This window comes from Pistacia vera, unplaced genomic scaffold (assembly GCF_008641045.1).
Source record: "Pistacia vera cultivar Batoury unplaced genomic scaffold, PisVer_v2 Contig173, whole genome shotgun sequence".
Lineage (NCBI taxonomy): Eukaryota > Viridiplantae > Streptophyta > Magnoliopsida > Sapindales > Anacardiaceae > Pistacia > Pistacia vera.
Window position 1 is genome coordinate 195,145 of NW_022195823.1, and position 25,154 is coordinate 220,298.

The following is a 25,154-nucleotide window of genomic DNA, read 5'->3' on the forward strand; positions in this document are numbered from 1 at the left end:
TGCCAATCATTTTCTACCAAATAATGAAGACCTCTATTATTTGCTACAAAATAACTAATTATATTACATAAGGTAAACTGAATCAAGCATTAAATAAGTACTATTCCATCTAACAGGCATGTCTAATGCAAAAATTCTAGGAGACATATTGATTATACAAACGTCTTAATTCAGCATTTCTTTTATTACTACTAGTAATCCAGCTAAACATCTCTAATTCATTATATTTTCTTTAATTGTTTTCATACCACTTTCACAATTAAATTAATAACATGGCATGCACAACGTTGGTGAAAAAACTTCAAATTGTTATATAAAGGATAATTACTTTGAAAATAATCTATAGCTTTACTATAGAATTTGCATTATCTAAAGTTAAACTTATCACTTTACTAACATATCATAATCTTCTAAAACTTCAACAATTTTATTATAATTTGTTCACCACTGTGATCAAAATCCATTAACTAAATCCTAAAAAGATTTATTTAATTTACATTTATTATCAAATAAGACTAGTCACACAAATATAATCTTGTTTAGCTCTACCCACTCCAAATATCGGCAGTTAAAGCCACACTAACATGACAAGTATGTATTTTATTTTTTAATTCTAATTTCATTTTTCTAAACAATTTTATTAATCATTTCTAGTTGCATTTTTAGAATACTTTTAAATCCTAAAAAAAAATGAATTTTGAACAAATCTTTTAAAATATTTATCTTCAGCCATATTAATAGGTTGATCAGTTGCAGCAATATATAAAGCTAACTGTTCCCTATATACATCAGAATTATAACGCCAAGTAGTACCCATATTAGTTATTTGAGTTTGGTTGCTTTCTCTATTTCCAAGTTGATTAATATGTTTATTAGCATGCCTTTTTAAAGTACTAGTACCATTACCTGAATCAGCTTTATAAATATTTCCACAGTATTTGCATCTCGCTTTCTTGACTTGAACGCCGTTTTCTATCTCGTAAAACTTGTCGAAATACGCCCAAACGTCTGATGTGTGTCTGTCTTCGCTTTCGACGACAGTTGATGATCTTGCCTCAGCTTGAGATGAAGTTGGACGAGCACGACGATTACGAGGACTACTTCTAGAACCATCGGGAGCTGTTGGAATCGGGGATATATTTTGAGGTGTATCGGATTCTGAGAATGGGAAAGCGGGACTATTTGAATCTTCTCCTGCATTTATGTTAGTAAAATCAGCGGGACTAGGACTAGGATAGTAGTTTCCTTCATCATTGTAATTGATGGGAGAGAAATATCTATCTATTGTAGTTGAAAAAAAAAAATTGATGTAGAAGAAATAAAAATTAAAGAAAGAGAATTTGAATATGGAAATTGGAATTTGGAAAATTGGAAATATGAATTAAAAATTGCAAAAGCTAATAAAAATTAAAATACGAGCAAATTGATAACAAAGAGATTAAGAGAATAAATGAATAATTGAGAGATTAGAGAATATAAGAGAATTTGAGTTGTGAGAAAAATATGAGAGTTTAGAGACAATTTATAGAAAAAAATGGGAAAGAAAAATGACGAAAAAGACCCCTCCAACGACTATAAAGCGGCTATATTTCAATGGTAAAGGGGTAATTTGAAAAAACAAATTAAATTTATTTATTTATTTTTTTTTTTTCGGCCAACCCATCAGGTTGGCGGTCTCTTTTAGAAGAGACAAAACAACAACCCGCCGGGTTGGCGGGTTGCCATTTTGCAACTCGCCCCGCCCGGGGGTTGCTGTCGGGTTGGGTTCAACCCGGACCGCCATATTGGCGGTCCGAGGTTCAACCCGCTTCATTGCGGGCCGGGTTAGGGTTGACCCGCCTAACCCAACCCATTTGTTCCACCTCTAATTAGGATGGGGCTACTTGGAACCCCAAACCCATATAAGTCATTTTCTTTTGGTGGGTAAACGGTAATTTTATAAAAGAATAAAACATACATCATTAAGTCATTTTGACATCCCTAGTTTTGTGAGTTTTAATATTTGATCGAAATAAATTATCTTTGACTAATGAGATGGATGCTTTTATGTAAATAATAGAAGCTTTATTGGTTATTTATATCGCCAAAGGATATCTATGGGAACTCCACTGTTCAACACACAAAAATGTGTCTCTGGGCAAAACCTTCATCACATGATTTTAATGAGCTACCTTACAAAATCACAAATATATGCTGTAGATTTGGTGATTGGGCCCTCACCTCCACTATCATTTTAATTTATGTACTAATTGGATTCATACCAATAATGTTATAAACTTTTATTTTATTTTCACACCAATATTGACTAGGTTATCGCTTATACTTATTGGATGAGAATTATCTTAAATATAGTACCAAGCTTCAAAAGGTGAAAAAAAGAAATAGAATTTTGACTTGAGCATATGAAATTCCAATTGTTAACAGTACATAGTCAAAATATGTGATGATGAGAAGAAAGAAAAATATGGAAGGTGGGTACATGTCCATAATCCATATATATAGATAGCAACAGTTTTGGTCTTTCTGCCTTGAATTATTGCATCAAGACTACTACTCCCCATCTACTCTCTTGCCCTTTCCAAGTGTTGGAGAATGACTCGCCATCTCTTCTTGTGGGAAGAACAAACTGTGGATATTCTCTTTACTTCAATGTTAATTAGTATGAAAAACCTAGAATACCATCGAGATATTACATCATTCATACTACTAATTGACGAATTTATGCTATCTCATATTTTTTTTTCTCTTTTCTATCTATATTGAATGTGATTTGGTAGTTATTAAACTATGTGTTATATAAACATTAATTTGTGGTACCATGTTACCATACCACTGCGATATCATAAACTTTCTCAAAATAATAATGTTTTCTTCTATTATTATTTTGATTCACAAAATCATTGACTAATTATTCTATAATCTCATCTATTATTAATCGTTGTTCTTCTCTTTGGTTTTAATATACTTTATCTTTATTCTATGTAATATCTATACATATTCGTGAAATTCGAATCAAGTTTATTAAAGGGTTAGGATATATGAACCTGAATTTGTAACATAAAAACCTTACCACTGTTTTTTAAGTCGTTAATCTATTGCAATCTAATAGTAATGAAAGAGAAAATTCTTGATACCGGTTTCTTGGAGAGTTTGTTTTCTATGATTGATAGTGGTTCTAGACTATTTTTAACTATTTAAAAAAAAAAAAAAAAACTGTTTTTCTATTAGTAATAGAGTTTAAATCGTTGTGGTTGAATTTTATTGTCATTAATTCGACAAAAATCTTTCAAATGGAATCTTATGAAAATATATGTAGACTTTATTTCTTTGTCAATTTATTCAACTTAAGCATATATATAGTACCTTAATATATATATATATATTTATATATTTCATGCATGTTAATCAGTAAATACATTGGGCATATACTAATAAAGTAAAGTAATTATTGAGCATACGTAATAATAATAATCATGTTCTAATTTGTGGCAACAGGAGAGAAGAGAGAGCATCATCATACCAATATTTTAATCTTACAATCAAATATAAAATAATTCAATCCCAACCACTTACATCCATCTGTGACTTCCTCATCCTCCATGAATAATAATATAATAAAGCACCGATATTCAAGAACTTCATTTATTCTTAAATGATAACATTGGCAATAGCCAATTGAAAACTTACATATATAATTAAATACAATGAGAAGTCATAATTGAAAGGCTTTAATACACCCCCCAACAACCACAAGTAGTAGCTGGTGAGGAATCACCATATTATTGTCACCGAATAATCTCATTTAAAATATGCAAACACTAATGAAATTCTTCTAATACATGATCAAAACCTCTGGATCAGAGAAACTGAGAAGTAGTAATTAATGATTTCTATTATCTTATTATTTATTAATTAATATCTTCAAGGTTTGCCTCCACCACCAGGTTTTTTCTTTGGAGGATCATGCCTTGTGTTGGCTCCTGCATCATCATAATCCAGCACCAATGCATTTTCATCAACCAGAAGCTTCCTTGCAATATTCACTCGCCCACCATCATCCTTCACATAAAACAACATCGATCCATCGTTACTAAGAACACTACATTCTTAAACTTGTAAAACAAAAATTTATCATCTCTACTTCCTCTTGTTCTTTATTCTTCGCATGTTTGTATTTTTTTTATGCATTGATATAAATATATGTATTTGAGGAATATATAGAGATTCACACTTATGAGAGTTTAGCAGATGGTTAGGCTTGTAGTTTGGTCCCACAAGATCCTCTCATGAGCACTTTTATGGCCAAGAATAATTGTTTCTCGCTTTCAAAAGATTATAGGGTTCCAAAAAGACTTTGAGGTTTATGGATTTTCATAAAATATAGAGAGAGAGATCCTCATTTTTTTTTATATCTCTTGAAATTTGTGTGAACACATATCAAATATTAAAATTAAGAATACTTTTTAAGTTTAGGTATAATATGATAAATGTTATGGGGCTTCAGAGTACCTTGTGAAGTGAGTATTTAGGGTTCATGCCATCCTTGCCTTCAACCATGCCTGCAAGAGAGAAAAGAGTGGCCGTCACAAACTGAATTAATGTTAAATAAACTTAATTTATAGATGAATTTGATGCTTAAGCACATATTTTTTTGATTACCTGAAGATATCAAAGGAATGAGGAGGAGGAGGAAAAGTAGAAGAGATGCATTGATCTTAAGAGCCATGAGTGAGTGAATGAAGCAATGGGTAATGGGTTTACAGAAGGAGGAAGAGATTGGGAAGGAAAGGGGTGCTTTTATTCTGAAAACAAAGTGGAGGGAAATGGTGGGATGAGCCCCACCCAATAGCAACAGAATTATTATAATGAAATGCATTAGCCTAAATAAATGTCAACTGCACTATTTTTATATATTACATCAAGCAAAAAAGAAAAATAATAATAAAACAACCCCATTTTTTTATAAATTGTATGCATGTATTGTGGACAAAGTAAATAGTCTCTTGCATGGCTCACAATTGAAATGGTGGGATGAGCCCCACCCAATAGCAACAGACTTTTGGGCTTGTATGTTTTCTTTGCCATCAACTTTTTTAATTAATTTGCATTAAGTCAATCGGCTTTTCTTGATCTCTGTATATAGACTAATTAAAACAGGGAAAATATCATAGACTACCTTTTAAGGTTTTTAAATTAAATTTATTATTCTGATAAAAAATTTTATACCTTTTATTAAATTGACCCTTAAAGTTTAAAAAAGTATCACAAATAATCCTTTGTTTTATCAAATAGACCCTCCAAGTTTAAAAGCTTTGTCACATATACTCTTTTTGACTTTTTCCCTAACTTTGTTACATAGTCATTAAGTTTACAAAACAATACTTTTTTATAAGATTAAAGTTACCATTTTACCTCAACATTTTCTTATAAAATCAAAATTATTATTTTATTCATCTACCACAAACGGCAACATAACATAATTAAAGAAAATGGATATCTGTGATATAATTTTCAAACTTTAAAAGTTCATTTGATTAAAAGTGCAAAAAGTATCATTCTTAGTGATGAAGTTAGAAACCTTAAGAATAATATATGATATTAATCCAATTGAAATCCTCCACCTTTACTACCTATTTTCTCTTCTCTATAGGATATTTAAAAACTTTAGGCTCCCATTGTTTCAAACTTTAAGTGGCACATTAATTAATTACTCACCAATATGATCATTATTTGCAGTCATTAATTGTTTCAATTAAAACAATCAAAAGTTGCTTAAGATTGTATCTACTTTAGACAACAATAAAAAGTTAAGTTCTACCTTTTCATCAATAGAAAAAGCTACTTCATTAGGCTGCCTACTTGTGTCATATCTTATGAAATTTTTATTAAATTTAATTATTCACATTAAAGGTCTTAAGAAGAGAAACCTAGCTACTTCTAGTTTTGGCTAAAAAATTATTTATGGTTTAATTTGATCTAAAATACATACTTGATTTATGGTTTGATTACAAACAAATAACTCTAATAAAAATACTTATTATTAACTATAAGTTTCAAAACAAAAGAAAAAATAATAATGGTAAAAAAAAAAAAAAAAAAAAAAATTACCAGAATTAATGCCTCGGATAATCCATTCTCTGCTCTTAATTTCTTGTGCTTTATTTGTGTTCTGCTCTTGTTCTAGGAGCCTGCCATATTAATTTTAATATTACAGAAGTTTGTATTTAGTAGTTCAACCTCATTTATAGTCTTCATGCTAACGTGTACCCTTATATTTGATAAACTTGGTGTATAAGATGAACAAAATCTAGGTCCGACCATTATGTAGTGGGATGTCCAAACCTAAATCCTTCTCTGAGATTTCATTTTCCGTGGTACCAAACGCCATTTGATCCTCATATTTCGGCTTTCATCATCACTTTCTAACTCATTAGAATTAGATGGAGACAAACATAGTGAGTGGCCTGCACCTGAAATCAAATACACACCCATTTCAAAGCGTTGAATATTTTTAACTAGTGGGAGAGAGAGATCACCACTACCAAAAGCTTTTAACATACATTATTATCTTATTAATTGAACTCCCAACACTAATTTTGTTTTTAATCATTTTATTGAGACACAGCAAAGTTTGATTAATCATCTTTCAGGAGACCATTTGTAATTATAATGTTTAAGTTAAAGGGCTGGTGATTCACTAATAAAACTTGCTCAAATTCTGTTTCTAGAAAGCGTTCTAGGTTGTCGGGAAACAGCATGATGGATTTTATTAGTGCAAACAAGCTCACACATACACACAATTATGATATAAATGGACGTAATCAATGTGAAATAAATTAAATTATGAATGTGATATCAAATGAAAAGTGAAAGCTAGTTATATATTATGTGAGTTTTTAAGTTGTAAAAATATGCTTTGGGTAAAATACGCTTACATTAAACCCAAAAGCAAACTCGTGTTAGGCCTTAGTCCCAAAGCGGATAATATTTTATAAATCCAAACTTCTAAACCTTGTCTTTTTGTCTATCTTTTAGCACCAAGATTATAGTAATTATTTTTTCTTTTAGTCTATTTTTTTTTTTTTTTATCACCAAAAATTTTGTAATCCTTTTGCCTTTTAGTGTATTTTTTATCACCAAGAATGTAAGTTCGGGTTTAAAAAAATTCAAGATCGTCTGCACTTGAAAATAATTCTGTCGTAGTAACTTCACCCCACCAATACTGTAGCTAGAGCTTTGAGGGAGAAGATGAAATGTTTGGTTTAAGAAATTTCCAAGAAGGTGGAGTTAGGCTACCATTATAAATGTGATATGACTGCCACCATGTATCTATTTAGTAAAGCAGAGGAGGTGGATGGGTTCTGCCGATTTTGTTCACTCTGGAAAGTCCCTTTTTTAATTGGCTTTCAGAACCACACACGCACAATGCAATGAATTGAAAAAATTGATTGAACATTGTGGGAAAAAAATTAGAAAAGAAAACTGTAAGAATCCAAAATGAATAGCCTATTCCACTTTGAGCAGAATGAATGAATTCCTGCCGCTGATGGTGTCCAAACCACCCATCTAAAAATCAATCACAGAAATTCAATTCTCAAACATGAATATAATTTTGACATCATATATTCATAAAACATAAATACTCTTAAAGATTATTCATTAATGAAACATAACCTTGCAGATTCGTCAATAGAAATTTCAGTTCTTTTACATTAAAAGCATATATGGCAAGATTACAAATCTGATCGTATACTCACCACAAAAGACTAAAAAATGTGCTAAGGATTTTTTGGCAAATTGTGAATCCAACCAATCCGTTCTTGATCGCTTTTCATGTTCATCCAAACCTCTCGATATACTTTCTTCTTACAGAAAAGGTTAATTTACCGCATAATTAATATAGTATGTTATGAGTTCTCGTAAAATTTCCATGCATTCTTCCACTGAAGGGCCTTCAATCTTTACCAACACATTCAGTAATCAACTTATTTCTTCACGAGTTTCATCTAATTTTCCCCTCTTTTGTATCTTCTTGTGACCTTGTATCAGTTTGTGGTGTATTCGGTACATTGTATTCATTGTCATCCAAGCAATCAACTGGAGATTCACTAGACATTCTTGTTGAAAAGGTTGATGATCGGTTGCCTACTTCTGGTATCCCTTCAACACCACAACTCCTCTTAGAAGTTCCAGTATTTAACACCCCTGTGAACAATGACTCCAATTCTTCAGCGCTCACTAAAGGTTTATAACGGAATTGTTTAGCTTCTGGAAATTTCTGTTTTACAAAACGAACAAACAAGCAGTCAAAAATGTAATCAAATAACTATAACAAATTCACTCAACGAAAAAAAAAAAAAAAAAAAAAAAGCCTGTTACTTTCGTATTTATCCATCTTTTAGGCGACAATCAAGGCATCGAGTCACTATTATCCGTTCTTGTTGTCATGTTAGACCAAGCAATATATTACCTTTTCATATAATCCCATCCATTTTTAAATTGCTCGAGTAAAACGTTTTCCTAACAACTTTTCCAATGCCTTGGAAATTCGTCTCCAAGCATAAGGCCTTAACGTTGCTCCTGATCTATTTCCAGTATTTGCCTCATGGAGACACAGATCAAGAAAGTATTTTCTCTGAATTGCGTCACTCCAATTCGCTCTAATAGAAAAGTAAATAATGAAGAAAAAAAAGGGATGGTCAAGAAGTTACACACAACATTATCAGCTAATACATTCCGGTTGGATATTGAATTTTTTTCAAATGAAAATATGTTGAAAGTCAAGCCATTGATTTTGTTTATTTGATTGTTTTGTTTCCTTGTTATGTGTTCCTAGTGTATCTTGTTTTTTAGGAGTATTTTATTTCTTAATTATTCTTTTCCTTTAAGAGAAATTCCTTTCCAAAATTGTCTCATCATTGTAACCTATTTATTTCAGTCTTCTTTATTCAATAGAAAGGTAGATCACAGAAGAAATTGAGTTGATGTCCTTACATACTTTTATTCTTTATTTTCTTCACGGTATCAAAGCGGGTTTAATCCTCTCTTTGTCTCTATCATCAAGTTTTTCCTACTTGTTATCTCTGCATCAATAGATGGAGAAAGAAGGCCAAGGAAATCACGTCTCTACCGAGGAACCATCACCTTCTAAAGCAAGTCCGTTTAACAAAGAGCAAATGGAGACGCTTCAAAAATTATTGTCTCCTCTTCTGTCAGCACAGTCACAAACTGGCTCATCTTCCAATCATGTCCTTGGTTACGGAACCTTGACTCACAAAGATAATTTTTTGAGCGCCTTTATTGTGGGTAAGAAACATAAAAATCCTTGGATTGTGGACTTAGGAGCATCTGATCACATGACAGGAGATGCAACGATGTTTGATACATATAGCCCATGTCCAAATAATTTAAAGGTCTGAATAGCGGATGGTTTGCTATCAAAGGATTTGGATTTGGGGAAGACAATTGGCAATGCTGAGGAATGCTCTGGACGCTACATCCTTAAGGAGCGCCACTATCCACAAGAACAACCTCAAAAGGCAATTAGTGGTAATTCTTTTTCTGTTTCTTGTCAAAATTACGATAGTCAAATCACGCTGTGGCACTATCGCTTAGGTCATCCAAATTTTATGTATCTCAAGCACTTATTTCCATCCTTATTTAACAAAAATCCAAAATCCTTTGAGTGTGAAATCTATCAATTATCAAAACATGTTCGGTCTCATTTTCCCATTCAACCTTACAAAGCGTCTAGATTAACTTGGGTATTCCTCATGAAAGAAAAATCAGAAACGGTTCAAATATTCAAAAGTTTCAAAAATATGATTCAGACCCAATTCCAATAAAAAATACAAATCCTAAAGTCTGATAATGCTATAGATTATTTCAACTCCAGCCTAGGAGAATTTCTAGCCAAATAAGGAATAGTTCACTTAAGTTCATGTATAGATACCCCACAACAAAATGGAATAACTGAAAGAAAAAATAGACATTTACTAGAGGTGGTTAGATCGCTTATGTTCGCAACAAATGTACCAAAATGTCTCTGGGGGGAAGCAGTTCTTACAGCAGCTTACCTTATTAATAGAATACTGTCTAGTGTTCTAAAATTCAACACACATTGTCACACCCTCCTAAAATCCTTTCCAACAACTCGTCTTATTTCCACCATACCACCCAAAATTTTTAGGTGCTTTGTCTTTGTCCATGTCCATCAACAACATAGAAGTAAACTTGATAGGTCACTCAAGTGCATCTTTCTTAGATATTCCTCAAATCAAAAAGGGTATAAGTGTTACTCTCTAGTCAGACAAAAATTTTACCATTCGATGGACGTCGCTTTTTTTGAAAACTAGCATTACTACCCCAAAACTGATATTTACGGGGAGAATTCAACTCAGGAATATCAATTTTGGGACTTTGAGTCACTTATTGAGTCACCCATCACCATAGAAAATCACATTTCTCCAGAGCCTCATAATCAACTCCTACCTGTCAAAAACATTGAGTTCATTGTTAACTTGTGGGATAAGGAGCACATCCAAAAGGAAACGGAGGAAGGAGCACTTCCTCAACAAATCCATGAAGTTGAACCAAGTCTGAATTTGAGCGAAATTCCAGAAAATGACATTTCTCCAAAGCTTCCTAATCAACTCCTACCTATCAAAAACACTGAGTTCATTGTTAACTTGCGGGATAAGGAGCACATCCAAAAGGAAACAGAGGAAGGAGCACTTCCTCAACAAATCCATGAAGCTGAACCAAGTCCGAATTCGAGTGAAATTCTAGCATTACAGAGATACAGGTTCCTCAGAACATTCAGGAAGCTTTCAAGTGTCTTAAGTGGAAAACTACAATTGATGAGGAAGTTCAGGCTCTTGAAAAGAATGGTACTTGAGAAATTACTGAACTCCCGAGAGGGAAGAAACCGGTTGGGTGTAAATGGATTTTCACAGTAAAGTATAAGACAGATGGAAATGTGGACAGGTACAAAGCGAGGTTGGTCGCCAAAGGATTTACTCAATCATATGGCATTGACTATCCATAAACGTTTGCTCCCGTTGCCAAGCTCAATACCGTTCGTGTACTATTATCCTTGGTAGCAAATCTTGATTGGTTGCTTCACCAACTCGATGTAAAGAATGTCTATCTCAATGGTGACTTAGAAGAAGAAGTGTATATGGAAATTCTTGCAGGCCTAGAATCAACATTCAATGTCAACAAGGTATGTCGTCTCAAAAAAATCCTTGTATGGCTTAAAATAGTCTCCTTGTGCCTGGTTTGAAAGATTCACTAATGCAGTGAAAAGGTAAGGGTACTCTCAATGTCAGTCGAACTACACATTATTTGTGAAGCACTCCTCTGATAGGAAATTGGCTATTATCATTGTTTATGTGGACGATATCATTCTGACAGGTGATCATGAGGAGGAACTATGTAAGATTAAACAATTCCTTGTAAAGGAGTTTGAAATCAAGGATCTCGAGAACCTCAAATTTTTTCTCGGAATGGAGATTGCACGGTCAAAGGAAGGTATAGCAGTCTCACAACATAAATATGTTCTAGATTTATTGAATGAAATAGGAATGCTAGGATGCAGGCCTGTAGAAACTCCTATGGATTTAACTGTCAAACTTGTTAACAACGATGATAGTGCACCGATTGATAAAGGAAGGTATCAGCGCCTTGTAGGGAAGCTCATATATCTATCTCATACAAAGCCAGACATAGGTTTCTCAGTAAGTGTGGTAAGTCAATTCATGAACAATCCTACTGAGAATCACATGACAGCTGTCTATAGAATATTGAGGTACCTCAAAATGACACTTGGTAAGGGTCTTTTCTTTCAAAGAACGATCAAGAGGAATATTGAAATATTTTCCGATGTAGACTGGGCAGGTTTAATGATAGATCGCAGATCAACATCAGGATATTGTTCCTATGTGTGGGGAAACTTGGTGAGTTGGAAAAGCAAGAAGCAATCTGTTTGTAGCCTGTAGTAGTGCAGAAGCAAAATTTCGAGCCATGGCACAAGGAATTTGTGAAGGAATTTAGTTACAAAGATTATGGTAGAATTAAAGGTTCCCTTGCAACATCCTATGGAATTATATTGTGACAATCAAGCCACCATCAGTATAGCCAAGAATTTTGTTCATCATGATCGAACTAAGCATGTGGAGATAGATCGACATTTTATCAAAGAAAAGATTGAAGAAGGAATTTTTAAGGTTATCTACACTCCGACAACTGGTCAAACTACAGATATTCTCACAAAAGCTCTTGCTTGAGCCAACTTCGAAGACTTTGTAGAGAAACTTGGTATGATCAACATCTATGCATCCGCTTGAGGGGGAGTGTTGAAAGTCAAGCTGTTGATTGTGTTTATTTGATTGTTTTGTTTCTTTGTTATGTATTAGCTAGTGTATTTTGTTTTTTAGGAGTTTTATTATTTTAGGAGTTTTTTATTTCTTAATTATTCTTTTCCTTTTACAAGAAGATCGAATTCCTAATTGTCAAATTTTCTTAATTTATTTTTATTTTTTCCTTTAAGAGAGATTTCTTTCCGGAATTGTCTCACCATTGTAACCTATTTATTTCTGTCTTCTTTATTCAATAGAAAGGCAGATCACAGAAGAAATTGAATTGATGTTCTTTCATACTTTCATTCTTTATTTTCTTCAAAATATAATCTGTATAAATTAATTATTGTGTCATGAGTTATTATGTTATGTTTTCACAACTATCTCAAACGACTACTCATTTAGCCTCGAGAATTATTGACTAGTACTAGATAAAAAATCATTGTGAATTGTTAAGATTCAAAATCATGACAGAACAACAATAAAAACTAAAGCAAAACAAAGTAAAATCTAGCCTATCCAAAGATTAAAAGTACAGTTATGAGAGAAAAAAAAAAATCGAAAGTTGAGATATATTATCACAAGAAAACTACCGAAATACAACATTTTAAAGATAAATATTACATTAAAAAACATGTTTATTTGTCTTTTATAAATAAAATGTACCAATATAATTATATATATATATATCAACATTTTAAAGATATAGATTACATTAAAAAAACATGTTTATTTATCTTTTATAAATAAAATGTAACAATATAATTATAAATAATTTATATATAGTTTTTGTTTTAGTGATCTTAACTTATGCCCTCTCTTGATTCAATAATTCTGAAACAAGTTCAAGAATCACTGAGGTTGCTAAATCAGAATGCACTAAAATTATATATCTTATATAATTTTAATGACTATGTCACATCCATCTTATATTTCACTTTCTAGGTATAAATCCTATACAGTTACAGTTAGGGTTTAAAAATAAACAAGTAAAATTCTTATGGCAGTAGTTCCACGTTTTACAAGTTAAATGAAACCTAAAATTACAAAATAAGATTACCCCAAATCAAAATTCACATAACAAGTTAAATTCAAGATCAAGGATATTTCAACACTTTAAAACGACCTTGCGCTGTGAATTGAGCCATAAATGTAAACAAAAACCAAAGAAAAGAGTTGGGTTGTTTCAACTTTGAAGAGAACTACTTCAGCGGGATTATGTCAGTCACTTTTATACAAGATTTTAGAGATGGAAGAGATTAAAGGGAAGAAGAAAAGATTAGTTTTTGAAGTGGAAGAAAGAAAATAAGAAAGAAAAAAGCATCCAGTTTACGTAAAAAAACCCATCGCCACATGTTTTATTTTTATAATTTTATGGGCGGGCGTCCATACGAAGTGATGCTTATCCACAATAAATAGATATCTGTTCATATAATATGGATGAGAATCCACTGGTATTTTTGTGCACGTTCGTCTATTTGTGATGAACAACCGTCTATAAAATATAGAGAGACGTCCATAATTATTGGACGATCGTTCATTTACGGAAGACGTGTTTTATCTCCAACGTAACCGTGTGTAACTGAATGTCATATCCTTCTATACAAATTTGGTTTCCATAGCATTAATGGATTTTTATACCAAAAGTTTTGAGGAACATACACAGTCAATAACATACGCAAGTTTAAGGATTACTTTAAAAGGGTAGTGTTCGTAATATTTTACTTAAAATAAGGGTAGTTTCTTTTTGGACAATTGAAGGAGTTCATTTTTTTGAAGTACCCCGTGTTGTCTAATTTTTTGAAGGATTTCATGGAATTTTAATTCTACGTATCTTTAATTTCAGCACAATATATATATATATACGGCTCACTCAATCATAAAGAGGGCGAGTAAGTTTATACCCACTACACATTCTCAATAAATTATTTATTATCAAAAAATAACATTGCACAGGTAAAACCACGTGGCAAACCAAAAAATAAATCTGTGAATTATTGGAAAAATCAATTTAATATTATTTCAAACGTACTTAATTCTTTTTTCTTATATTTTGAAATCTATATTAATCCATTCCATTGTTAAAAAATATATTCATCTCCACTCTCAATATAAATCCAGGTGATGATTAAGTTCGTGGGGTCTTTCAGTTATCGCTTTTTGTCTTAAAAAAAAAGAAGAAATTCTTTAATCTTAATAGGTAGAAAAGTTAAAAAAAAAAACCTCAGTCGAATTATAAAACAATTAGGTTTTAATGTACATAGAATATTACTTTACACTGAAATGGCCTTTAAGGCTGGAAAATTAAACATGGATTAAAATTATTCTTAAAGCAACTTATTCATTTCCAAATTAATTTATACAAAATATATTGACACTAGTATAACACATCAACGACTAAACATCACTAAACCAAAAAAAGAATTCACAAAAATCCATTTAATTTCATAACATCACTTGAAAAATAACATATGAATATGATATGAGGCAAGACCACAAATACACTGCCTCATTCACACCTATAAATGTCATCACAATTCGTGACATTTCAATATACCACTCCCTCTACAAACGCAAATACAAACTATGATTACACAATCTTAACCTCAAATAAAATAAAATCCTGTACTTTGATAAAAATTAAACAAGACAAATAATAATTAATAAAACCTTTATGAATGAATGCATGTATTGGACCTTTTTGACTAACAATGATAAATATGAATGATGCAACAAAATGCAAACTGTTATGATCTCAATTTTGGGTGAAACCCATTCCCACCAACTTTGCAAAAATAAGATGTAGGAGATCAAATACAACCCGACCATGACAGACGATGCGGACTCAAGTTAAGGAAAATCAATAATCAGAACTGGGTGAAGGAAGAAGATTTTCAAAACGCCAGTGCTCTTTCAAGTGTCGCAACACTTGAACCAACTCCTCACTGTCGTTCATTCCGGCCACCTATAACCATGTGGGGAATGCACACCAATAAGGTGTTATCTCTAATAAAATTTTGGTGCTGCCCACAAGGGCCAACAAATCTACCACTGATGATGTATTAGTCTTGTATAATCAGCATGTCGCTATTAGCTGCTTCTCTTACTCTCCGACTCCAATCCTCCTTGATCAACAATAATTGTTTTTTTCAAGTTTTTTTATGGAGGAATTCACCGACTTCAGCGACACTGCCACCACCTACTTCCTCCATGACTTAAAAACAACCCGACCCCATGGTGCTGATGCAAGAGTTAGCAACAACAAGAAGAACAATGACTTCTGTTGTCTGAATATGGTGATGACCTGACAAATGCAATCCTTGACCCCAACTCAACACACCCAAATGCATGCAGGGACTTGTAAAAGGAAAAGACTATGCACAGTGGCAATAGCCTCAAACAGAAATGGCCTTACTAATGGCCAACTTGGCCCACTCAGCAGATTCTTTAATCATATGGTCATCGGAAGACAAGCATTCATTTAAAAAGTCTTTGCTTGAAAGAGACTGCTGAATCAAAGAACCTGCATTACTTCCCAGTGTATCTGCGAGATCTCCAAGAAGCCCAATAGCTGTCTTCATCACCACTTCATCCCTACAGTTGAATGATAAAAGATTATTAACCATAAAAGTATATATATACTGTATCAAAGTGTAGGATACTAAAGGTTTTTTTAGGATAACTCACATGTCTTTCTCCATGTATATGCTATCCAAGAACTGAAGGATATGAGGTGCATAAGGAATCAAGAGCTGGGTTTTTGGAGAGTTCTTAAACCCTTGGAAAATCCCAGAATATGCCTCCAATATCCCGTTTCTCAGAGAATTAGTGTACTCTGTCATATCATCATCAGCACCCGATGTGTGGGCAGACAAATCTGCTGCACTCTGGAGCATGGGCATGGCATACATTAAGTACTTCTCAAAGTTTTCTCCTATTGCCAGTGCGATATCACCAAAGCATGAAAATATGGGTGGCTTTACAGATCGGTGCAGCTGGTTGCTTGATAAATCTTTGAGAAGTTGTGTCATAATCCCATCACAATAAGGAAGAATTTTTTCCTCCAATGCTCTGCAAATATCTCCCACCACACCCACAGTAACAGCACACACTTGATACTCCTCAAAATTCTGAAGACCCATTTCCAAATATTTATAGAACTCTGGCATGTATTTTGCAAAATCAGGGCCTGTAGCATAGGCAAGGGCTCCAATGGCAAGCATGGCCTCCTCATGGACAGTTGCACTTCTGCAAGCAAAAACTCTCAGGAAAAGTCCCATTATCTGATCTGCATACTGCATGAAGACATACTTAGTTGGCTCTGCAGACCCTAGCTTCTGAATAATCACCTGTAAGCAACCACAAAGGAGTCCTTGTAACTCACTCTGTTTTTCTCTCTCATCAGATGAGAGTTTCTGCCCCTCAAGAGTCTTGTGAAGCTCCATCATGATGACAGGTACCAGTTGCAACACCATGGGTGCTGTTTCATCAGTCGAAGACCTAACCACCTCATTCAATGTTTCATATGCAGCAGTCCTTAATCGTGACTCCCCAGCATCTTCTCTGTGAGTAACAGTGAGAAGGGACTGAACAATTTCCTGGAAAAAGGGAGTCAGAGGAGATGATGGACCCACATCCTCATAACCTTGGGCAAGAAAATAGAGAGCACCACAGGCCTTCTCAGCAACATTTGGAGTGTCTTTCATACTCTGCAGCAGAACTGTGATGATCTGTTGGCAATTTGCTGGCGTAATTATGGGTGTATCTATGGTTGAACCGTGAAGGAATTCAAAAATCCTTCCAAGGGTCCAAGCAGAAGTGTCTTTCACATGGTTGTTTGGATCCTTTGTTAAAGCATTGAGCATGAAGGTTAAAGCAACATTAACAACATGTACTAACTTGTCAGGTGAAGGACCCTCCAAGATTGAACCAAAAGCATAAGTGGCTGCCTCCCTTTGCCTCCAGTCTGGTTTCGTTATGTTCTCTTCAATGAAGGGGATGACAAGGGGAACTATATCATCTCCAACTGTCCGTGCAACCAAACCCAGACAGGTACCCCCAGCCATTGCAATATTCCAAGCCCCCTCATCCTGATCCTGATCCTCCTCTTGCTTAAGGAGTGTCTCCAAAAGCATTGGGACAAGTGCAGGAAGTGCCTGCTTAATAAAGTAAAAGCAAGGAATGTCCGAGTCCCCAGTAAAATCACCCCCATACTCTTCCAAAATATCTATTTCTTCATCACAAATTGAACTCCAGAACTCAATGGCTTGAAGCGCAACAGGTTCCTCATCTTCTCTTACAGCCTTTGCCGTGATGCTATAAATATCCTGCATATAAGGTGCTAATTTCTCATAGTATGTCGATGAAATGGAGACAAGACACTCAAAAGCTGCCTGTCTTATCTTCAAATCTGTGGATTGTGTTGCCTCACAAACCACCCTCATGATATAATCACGCTCCATGTCATTGCTAAAGTTTGCCTGAGCAAAGCTCAGGGCATTGTACAAAGCTCGGGTAGCAGCAAGCCGAACATCATTGTTCCCTTCATTAGCATTCATACCTTGAACCACAGCGGTAAGTATTTTATTTACATGATCTTGATCTACAACATCAGGCGACACTTCCTCACATAAATACCCAAGTGTTTCTAAAGTGGCTTGCTTAACATGAGCAGGCAGCTGGTGAATATTTGATAAAAGTGAACCTATCAGCTCAGGCCATTGTTTCTGTGGCAACTCAATGCCTGCAATCTTGGCAATAACTTGAGATGCAGTTGACCGAGCATCAGGTACAGGAGATGTCAGGGTCTTCAACAAGCATGCCTTGATCTGAGTCTTCACATTGACATCCAATGACAGCCATCTTTGCACTAGTTCAAATTTTCTGTGTTGCTCCTTGGCATCCAAGGCATTTTTAAGTATCAAACCTGCTAATTTACGGCTATCAATAGGTTTGTCATCATTTGCTAACTCCCCAGAGAGAGACAGTAAGAAACTGGGAAGATTTTGCTCCTGAAACTGCTTCAAACTATCTTCTGCATGCTTCCGCACAGTTCCATCTATTGATTGTGCATTCAAAAGAACCTGGGTAACTTCCATTGCCATATTTTATCTGAAAGCATCAATTATCTAATCAGTCAGATGCATTGTCTTCAAAACTAACTACACTTAGAAAAAAAAAGGCACAAGCATAGACACACAATTCTCAAATCCAAAAACCAAACCAATAAAGAACTAAAAGAACATAGAATAAATATGATAAAATGACCAATTGTACAAATACCGTTAAAGGAGCAGAATTTAATAGTTTCAATGGACCAGGTTAAAAGTTATTTATCCTTTCAACACATAAAGTAATACTAAACTTATAGACAATGAATGGGAGAAAGTTGAAAACAAAATTCAGCAGAATAAATAGATAAATTAATAATCAACAACAGCATCAAGTTTGCACAACTCTAACACAAAAATCATCTATATACATATTGTTTCCACAGAAACCAAACAACATAATCTATGATTAGAAATCAAACCCTTAGTAGCAATCAAGACATAAATCAAAACACAATCTTTACAACGAATATATAAATAAACAATATCAACACAACTACACTCTCATACTATCAGAAAAATAACATAACAAAATCAGAGAACTATGTGCATCATGTTTAATCAATCAATCAATCATAATATTATTAATATGTAATTCTCGTGCCAAAATTAAATTAAAGTACAGTAAACATGAATAAATCAATCAACATAAATTAATTGGATAAAATTCTATATGAACCATAAAGCTCACTAAAATCTATAATAAATTTAAATCTCGATCCATTAAAACCCCTAAATTTATTAAATAATAATAAAAGATCAAATCAGATTGGATCCAAAAAAATCTTACAATTGGATAAAAATAATCAATAAATAAACTAATAAATTAACGAGTGAAACAGTAACTATACAGCTAAATTAGCGGAAAATTTCAGATCGAATATCGAATTCGTCCAAATTAAAAGTGATCAACAGATTGAAAATCGACCGAATGCTGATTATTGAATAGCATGACCCGGAATTCAAAAGACGAAATGATAAAATCACCTGCGAGCGTAGAACCTGATGGTGGCAATGCTGACACTGATTCAGAAGAGTGAAACGGCGCGTACTGAAACCCTAAGAGAGAGACAGAAGGAGAGAAGAAAGATAGTGAGAGACGCGGATGTGAAGCTAAGCTGTGCTTGCATAATTCTAATCTGTATATTAGTGGTTAAAATTCGAGGGAGTTATCGCATACTGATGGTCTACTTTAATTGTTTCCTACACCCGCACTTTTTACCTTAATCAGGAAGTAAGCAAAGAGCTCATTTTGATTTATTCATCATCTTAAAATCATTTTTAAATTTTAAGATACAATTTGGGAGGAACGACTTATACTTACCCAGAGTTTGCTCTAAACGCAAATTGATACCCAAAAAGTTTTGAAACGACAAATTAGAGATGGCAATGGGTATGATATTTTCAAGTACCAGGCCCGGCTCGAAAAAGTTGGGCTTTACCTGGTGTTCGCGGGCTTAAGCTTGGGCCTAGGCCTAATTTTAAGGCATGGCCTCAGGTATGGGCTGGGCTTGGGTATGTCTTCAGACTTGACCCGGCCTGACTAGTTTAGTATTAATTTTACTAAATTATTTTATACTATATATTTAATTACAAGATTATCCTACATATATATACCCATTTTTCTCAAACCCTAATCTCGTCTCATTTGATGAGTATTCAAAGACAAATAAATATTTAAAAATTATGTTTAGAATTAAAAATATAAAAAAAAATTGAAATTTATTAATATTTAAAAATTCATATTATAAAAATGGGTGAGCTTGGGCCGGGTCTGAGGTTACAAAAAACTCGTCGGGCCAAGCTTGGGCTTTACCTATCATACTCGTGATGGGCTCGGGCCGGACTTGGGCCTTTGTCATGAAGTCGGGCTTAGGCCTGGGCTAAGGGGTACCCAGTCTCGGCCCGGCCCATTGCCATCACTACGACAAATACCCACTTTCTGTTAGAGTCTGTTAGTAAAAACTGTTAATTGATATGACATTATCGATGTTCTTTCATCTTTAAGGGATAATTTTGACTTTTTATATTCTATAAAATCCCAAATTTTTTCTTATTTATTTATTATCTTTTACTCCATTTTCTCTTTCTTTCCCTCCCATCACTTCACCTTCTCCGCCTCTTCTCTCTCTTATTTTTTTTCCTTTCTCCTTCCTTTCACTTTTCTCTCTCCCTCCTCCTCCTCCCATCTTCATCTGCTTCTTCATCTCCCCCTCTTCTCGTCTTCATCTTCTTCATCTCCCCCTCTTCTCGTCTTCATCTTCTTCATCTTCCCATCCATCTAAATCGCACCTAACTAATGCGATTCCAACTAGAATCGTATCAGATTTAGTGTGATTCTACTTAGGTTGGGTGTGATTTCAGCCAAATTGCATTTGGCGGAGTGCAGTTTGGCCAAAATCGCATCCGGCAGTGTGCAGTTCGGCCGGAATCACACCACTTGCACCTCCACCAAACCCGCCACCATTTCCTCCTCCACCCCTTCCTCGAGCTCCTCCTCCCCACCATTTCCTCTCTCCCTCTCCCTTCTATTGTTTAAATGTGAAGTAAATCCTTGAAGAAACCAAATTATGTGCTTGTCTGTTGTGGAAACTCTTCACAGAATGCCTATGTTTTGCTTTTGCTTTGTTTTGTTAGGCATATTGGTGAAGGAAATGGCCAATTCTTTTGCTTGCAATTCGTGTTGTGTTTTTAGAGGGTAACCATTGCGAATTATGATGATTCTAGGTGGAATAAAGGGGGATAGCTGGACTATGGAGTTTCTTTCTTGAATCAGCTTTGATCGTAAAGGATCTTTCGTTTTTCTTTATTTTTGCTTCTTGTTTTGTTGATGACTTGGCCTGCCCCAAGGTGTTTTGCTTGAAGGGGAGTCCCCTGTTTTTGCTTGGAGAGTTAGAGTTGGAGGGGAGTCCCCTCATTTCGGCTATATATATTGTGATGATGATGTGGCTTGAAATTGCCACGGTGGAGTCAGCATCAGTCAAAGAAATCAGATTCAACTTAAACTAAGACGACATCGTTTTGGCTATCAAACTTTAGTGCCCTATCTGGCACTCGAAACCCATTATGTTGCAACAAATTCACAGCTCATCTCTCTTTCTCTCTGGTTCCATTTCAGCCCTAGCTCTTTGTTCATGATAGAAGATTCTAGTGCCCATCTTCTCCAACCGATTGCAGATCATACTGGACAGTTGGAGGATGATCAACGGAGTCCTAATCTGTATAAAATCAGACCAATATGTGTGAGAGAAAACAGAGTTGTGAGAGGGCTTAATCGGGTGTGTTCTTTCTTGTATTTCTCTGGTTGTATACTCTCTGTAATCTTGGTTTCCTTGATTAATGAAATACCTTATAGTGTGCCTTGAAGAGTGGATGTAGGCTACCTTAGCCGAACCATTATAAATCCCCTGTGTCAATTTCTATTATGTTCTTTCATGCTTTACTTAATCTCTGTAATTGATTGCATGTTTATTGATAAGATTGTGTTCGCTCATTGATTGATTTGATCAGCATAGTTGAAAACCCTAATTAGTCACTATATATATATTGATTATTTTCTATAAAATTATTGGATTACTAAAAAAAACTCTGAATTTGTATTTTATTTGAGGTGAGCAATTGAGAATTTGAGTTGAGAGGAATGATTTGAGAATTTTGAATTTAGGAAGTGACTATGTTGTACATAAGTTATTTTTTCCAAGCCACCGTGGAGGTTTTGATGGAGGTGTGGATGGTGGATGATTTGGTGGAGGTGTGGACTTAGTGTTAGATTTTCTAACTATATAGAAAATTACCATCCTATCATTTTTCAAATGGTTTTTACTAACACACTTTCACAAAAGGTGGGTATTTGCCGTTTCAAAACTTTTTTGATACCAATTTGTTTTTACAGCGAACTCTGGGTACGTGTAAGTCGTTTCCCCTAAAATTTAAATTATTAAGAGTTATAGACCCCCCAAGATTTAATATATTAACAAAGATACCCCTAATATTTTGATAATAACAAAAAATTTCATGTCGTTAGTAAACTATTAGTGAGCCATTGAAAAATAAGTTGTTGTAAGTTTATAAATATTTACTGAGTTGTCATTCGATCATTTATTTTAATGTGTAAAACTAAACAGGAGGAGAAATATGATATTTTAAAAACCTCAAGGGATTCATTAACTCTGATTTTAATATTTATCATTTTGACACTTCACTTGTTAGAAGAAATTTGATAAATTATATATAATTATTCTTATTTAAAATTACTTTTATAACTAAAATATGGCAGACATCGAAAGGTCCGTTTGGTTTGTTATTTTGGATAGGATTTTGGAAATAGTATTTGGTAGTTGAGTAGGGTGATTATTACGAGGTAAAATTTAAAAATTAACAAAAAAAACCCCTAGGTTTGCTAATTTAACTAAACACTCCAATATATAAAAATTTTATAAAATAACAAAAATACCCCCACCCACCCACAGTGCCAGATTCTGGCCACCATCGCCGGAATCTGGCGTTACGATGCAGACCAATCAGATTTGGCCGGAAAAGGCCAAATCTACAGCAAGATCTGGTCGTCGACGGCTGGAAAAGGTCAGATCTGGCCGTCAGAGTCGGCCAAAGATATGGCTGTCGTTAACCGTCAATGACGACCATTTCTTTGGTTGTCGTTGACGGCTAGATCAGTGAATTAACGGCTAGTTCCGATCATTTTTAAGCCGTTGTGACAGATTTCGGCCACCACCGATGGTGGTTGCCGGAATCTGGCAACTATGGGTAGGTGGGGTTGTTTTTGTTAATTTTTAAACTTTTTTTTTTCTGAGAGTGTTTAATTAAATTAATAAACTTAAGAGGTCTAAAAAAAATTTAATAAAATATAATCGTATTTCCTAAATAATAAAACAAACAGTTATTTTGGGAATATAATTGAGAATATGATAGGAAATAAAGAACAAAACAGACCCAAAATTGTTACTTACATTACTGCAACTTTAATATTTTTATCCATGATTATATTATATATTGTCCTAGCCAGTGGCGAAGTAAAAAAATATAAAATTTGTATCAGAAAATATCAATCTACTCCTTGTAAATCAAATTTTGGCCCAGACATTCATTAACCATTATTTTTTATCCCCAAGAAAAAAATTTCTAGCTCCACCCATGGCTCTAACCCATGAGGTATGGATGTTTAAAGTAATTTTCCTTTAAGAAAAATACAATAAACCTAACAGATTTTGTTAGCTAAGGAGGGGAGGTTTGAGGGAATTATTGAAATATGAGGGGAAGAGAACCTATAAATTGTTAGCTCCATCTAGGGGTATTCAAAAACGGTTAACCGGTTATTGTTAGCTCCACCTAGGGGTATTCAAAAGCGGTTANAAAAAAAGAGTCAGAAAAGCTGTCAAGAAAATATTTTGAAGATTGTATTGTGAAAATAAGCCACCAAACGTTATTTGTTAAATCCGGTCCAAAATATGAATAAAAATACTGAACCAAACGCAGAACATTATTGTGATAGTATTATTGCAAGAAAAGGTCCATGGCTTCCATGATTATCAATGATTTTGACATTCTCTACATGAATTTATCTGCGTTAATTTAAATTGTTTCTCAAACATGAAGCAAGCTGCTTAATTATATATGGCTAATTTGGGTGAACATAGATTACAACAATCAAATATATTATGAATTCCCAGTTTTGGTGGTTGTTTGGAGAACATTTAAAATATTGTAAGTTAAAATAAATTGGTCTGTTTATTGACAGGAAGAATTCAGTAAATGTCTCATCAATAAGGAAAAGAAAGAGGAAGCGGAAGGGGAAGAGGAAGAGGAACCACATTTTTAAGAAATTGAGAATTTTCAGATTCCTTTAAAAGAGAATCTACCTCAAGGTAAATGATTAAGATTTCCATTATGCATATCTTTGTAGTTGAATAGTTTTCTCATTCATTGTTTGTGTTTTGCCGTGTCAGTGTATATATATATACAGTAAAACCTCTCTATAGTAATACTCTATATAGGAATAAATTCTACGTAGTCATACAAAATTTAATTCCCAATTTGGGATAGTTATAAATAAGAATAAACTCTACATTGTAATAAGTTATAACTTTTTTAATTCCTGTCTTAAGAAAAGTTGCCTCCATATAATAATAATTATCTGTATATTACAAAAAAAAAAATATATGTTATGTTACATTAAAGGTTTAATATGAAATAAAATATTTATCAAAAGTTGTTTGAGATAATGATTTATGCTTTAGAGTTGTTACTACATTTTTTAACTTGCGGGTAGATTACTCACTAGCATGAACATTTTCTTGTTGAAGCCAAATATTTCTAGTTTTTCAAGTATATTTAGAACTTCTTGGTACAAAACTTTTTGTATTTTTGTAATATCATCCTCATAATTATTTCCTTTATCTTCTTGTCAAATTGTAGTAATGATTTATTCTTTAGTTAAAGTATATATGACTTATTGCTTATTTGGATGATTAAGAAAAACATTAATATCCATTCGATTAGTGTAATGAAGTTATTGAATCTGATCACTAAATTCTACAATGATTCTTTGACTCTTCTCATTCACTTCATTTGTAACTTGCAATTCATCGACATCGGAGATCCTAATTTGGCAATGATTAAAACGATTAGCAATAGTATGTGACTTCACATCAATTTGCTGCATAATTTT

At 33.7% G+C, this 25,154-nt stretch overlaps 2 protein-coding genes across 2 annotated transcripts; both read right to left on the reverse strand.

The window, feature by feature from the left end:
* Positions 1-3,595: 3,595 nt before the first annotated feature.
* On the reverse strand, positions 3,596-4,816 carry LOC116125931. Its single transcript, XM_031411645.1, has 3 exons — positions 4,660-4,816; positions 4,510-4,559; positions 3,596-4,059 (listed from the first exon to the last, which is right to left on the reverse strand). The coding sequence occupies exons 1-3, from the start codon at positions 4,724-4,726 to the stop codon at positions 3,922-3,924; spliced, it is 255 nt and encodes an 84-aa protein (XP_031267505.1). The 5' UTR covers positions 4,727-4,816; the 3' UTR covers positions 3,596-3,921.
* A 9,951-nt stretch (positions 4,817-14,767) lies between these two features.
* Positions 14,768-19,587, reverse strand: LOC116125859 (importin subunit beta-1). The gene is made up of 3 exons (XM_031411575.1): positions 19,457-19,587; positions 16,047-18,470; positions 14,768-15,953 (listed from the first exon to the last, which is right to left on the reverse strand). The coding sequence occupies exons 2-3, from the start codon at positions 18,461-18,463 to the stop codon at positions 15,755-15,757; spliced, it is 2,616 nt and encodes an 871-aa protein (XP_031267435.1). The 5' UTR covers positions 18,464-18,470; positions 19,457-19,587; the 3' UTR covers positions 14,768-15,754.
* Between the last annotated feature and the right edge of the window lie 5,567 nt (positions 19,588-25,154).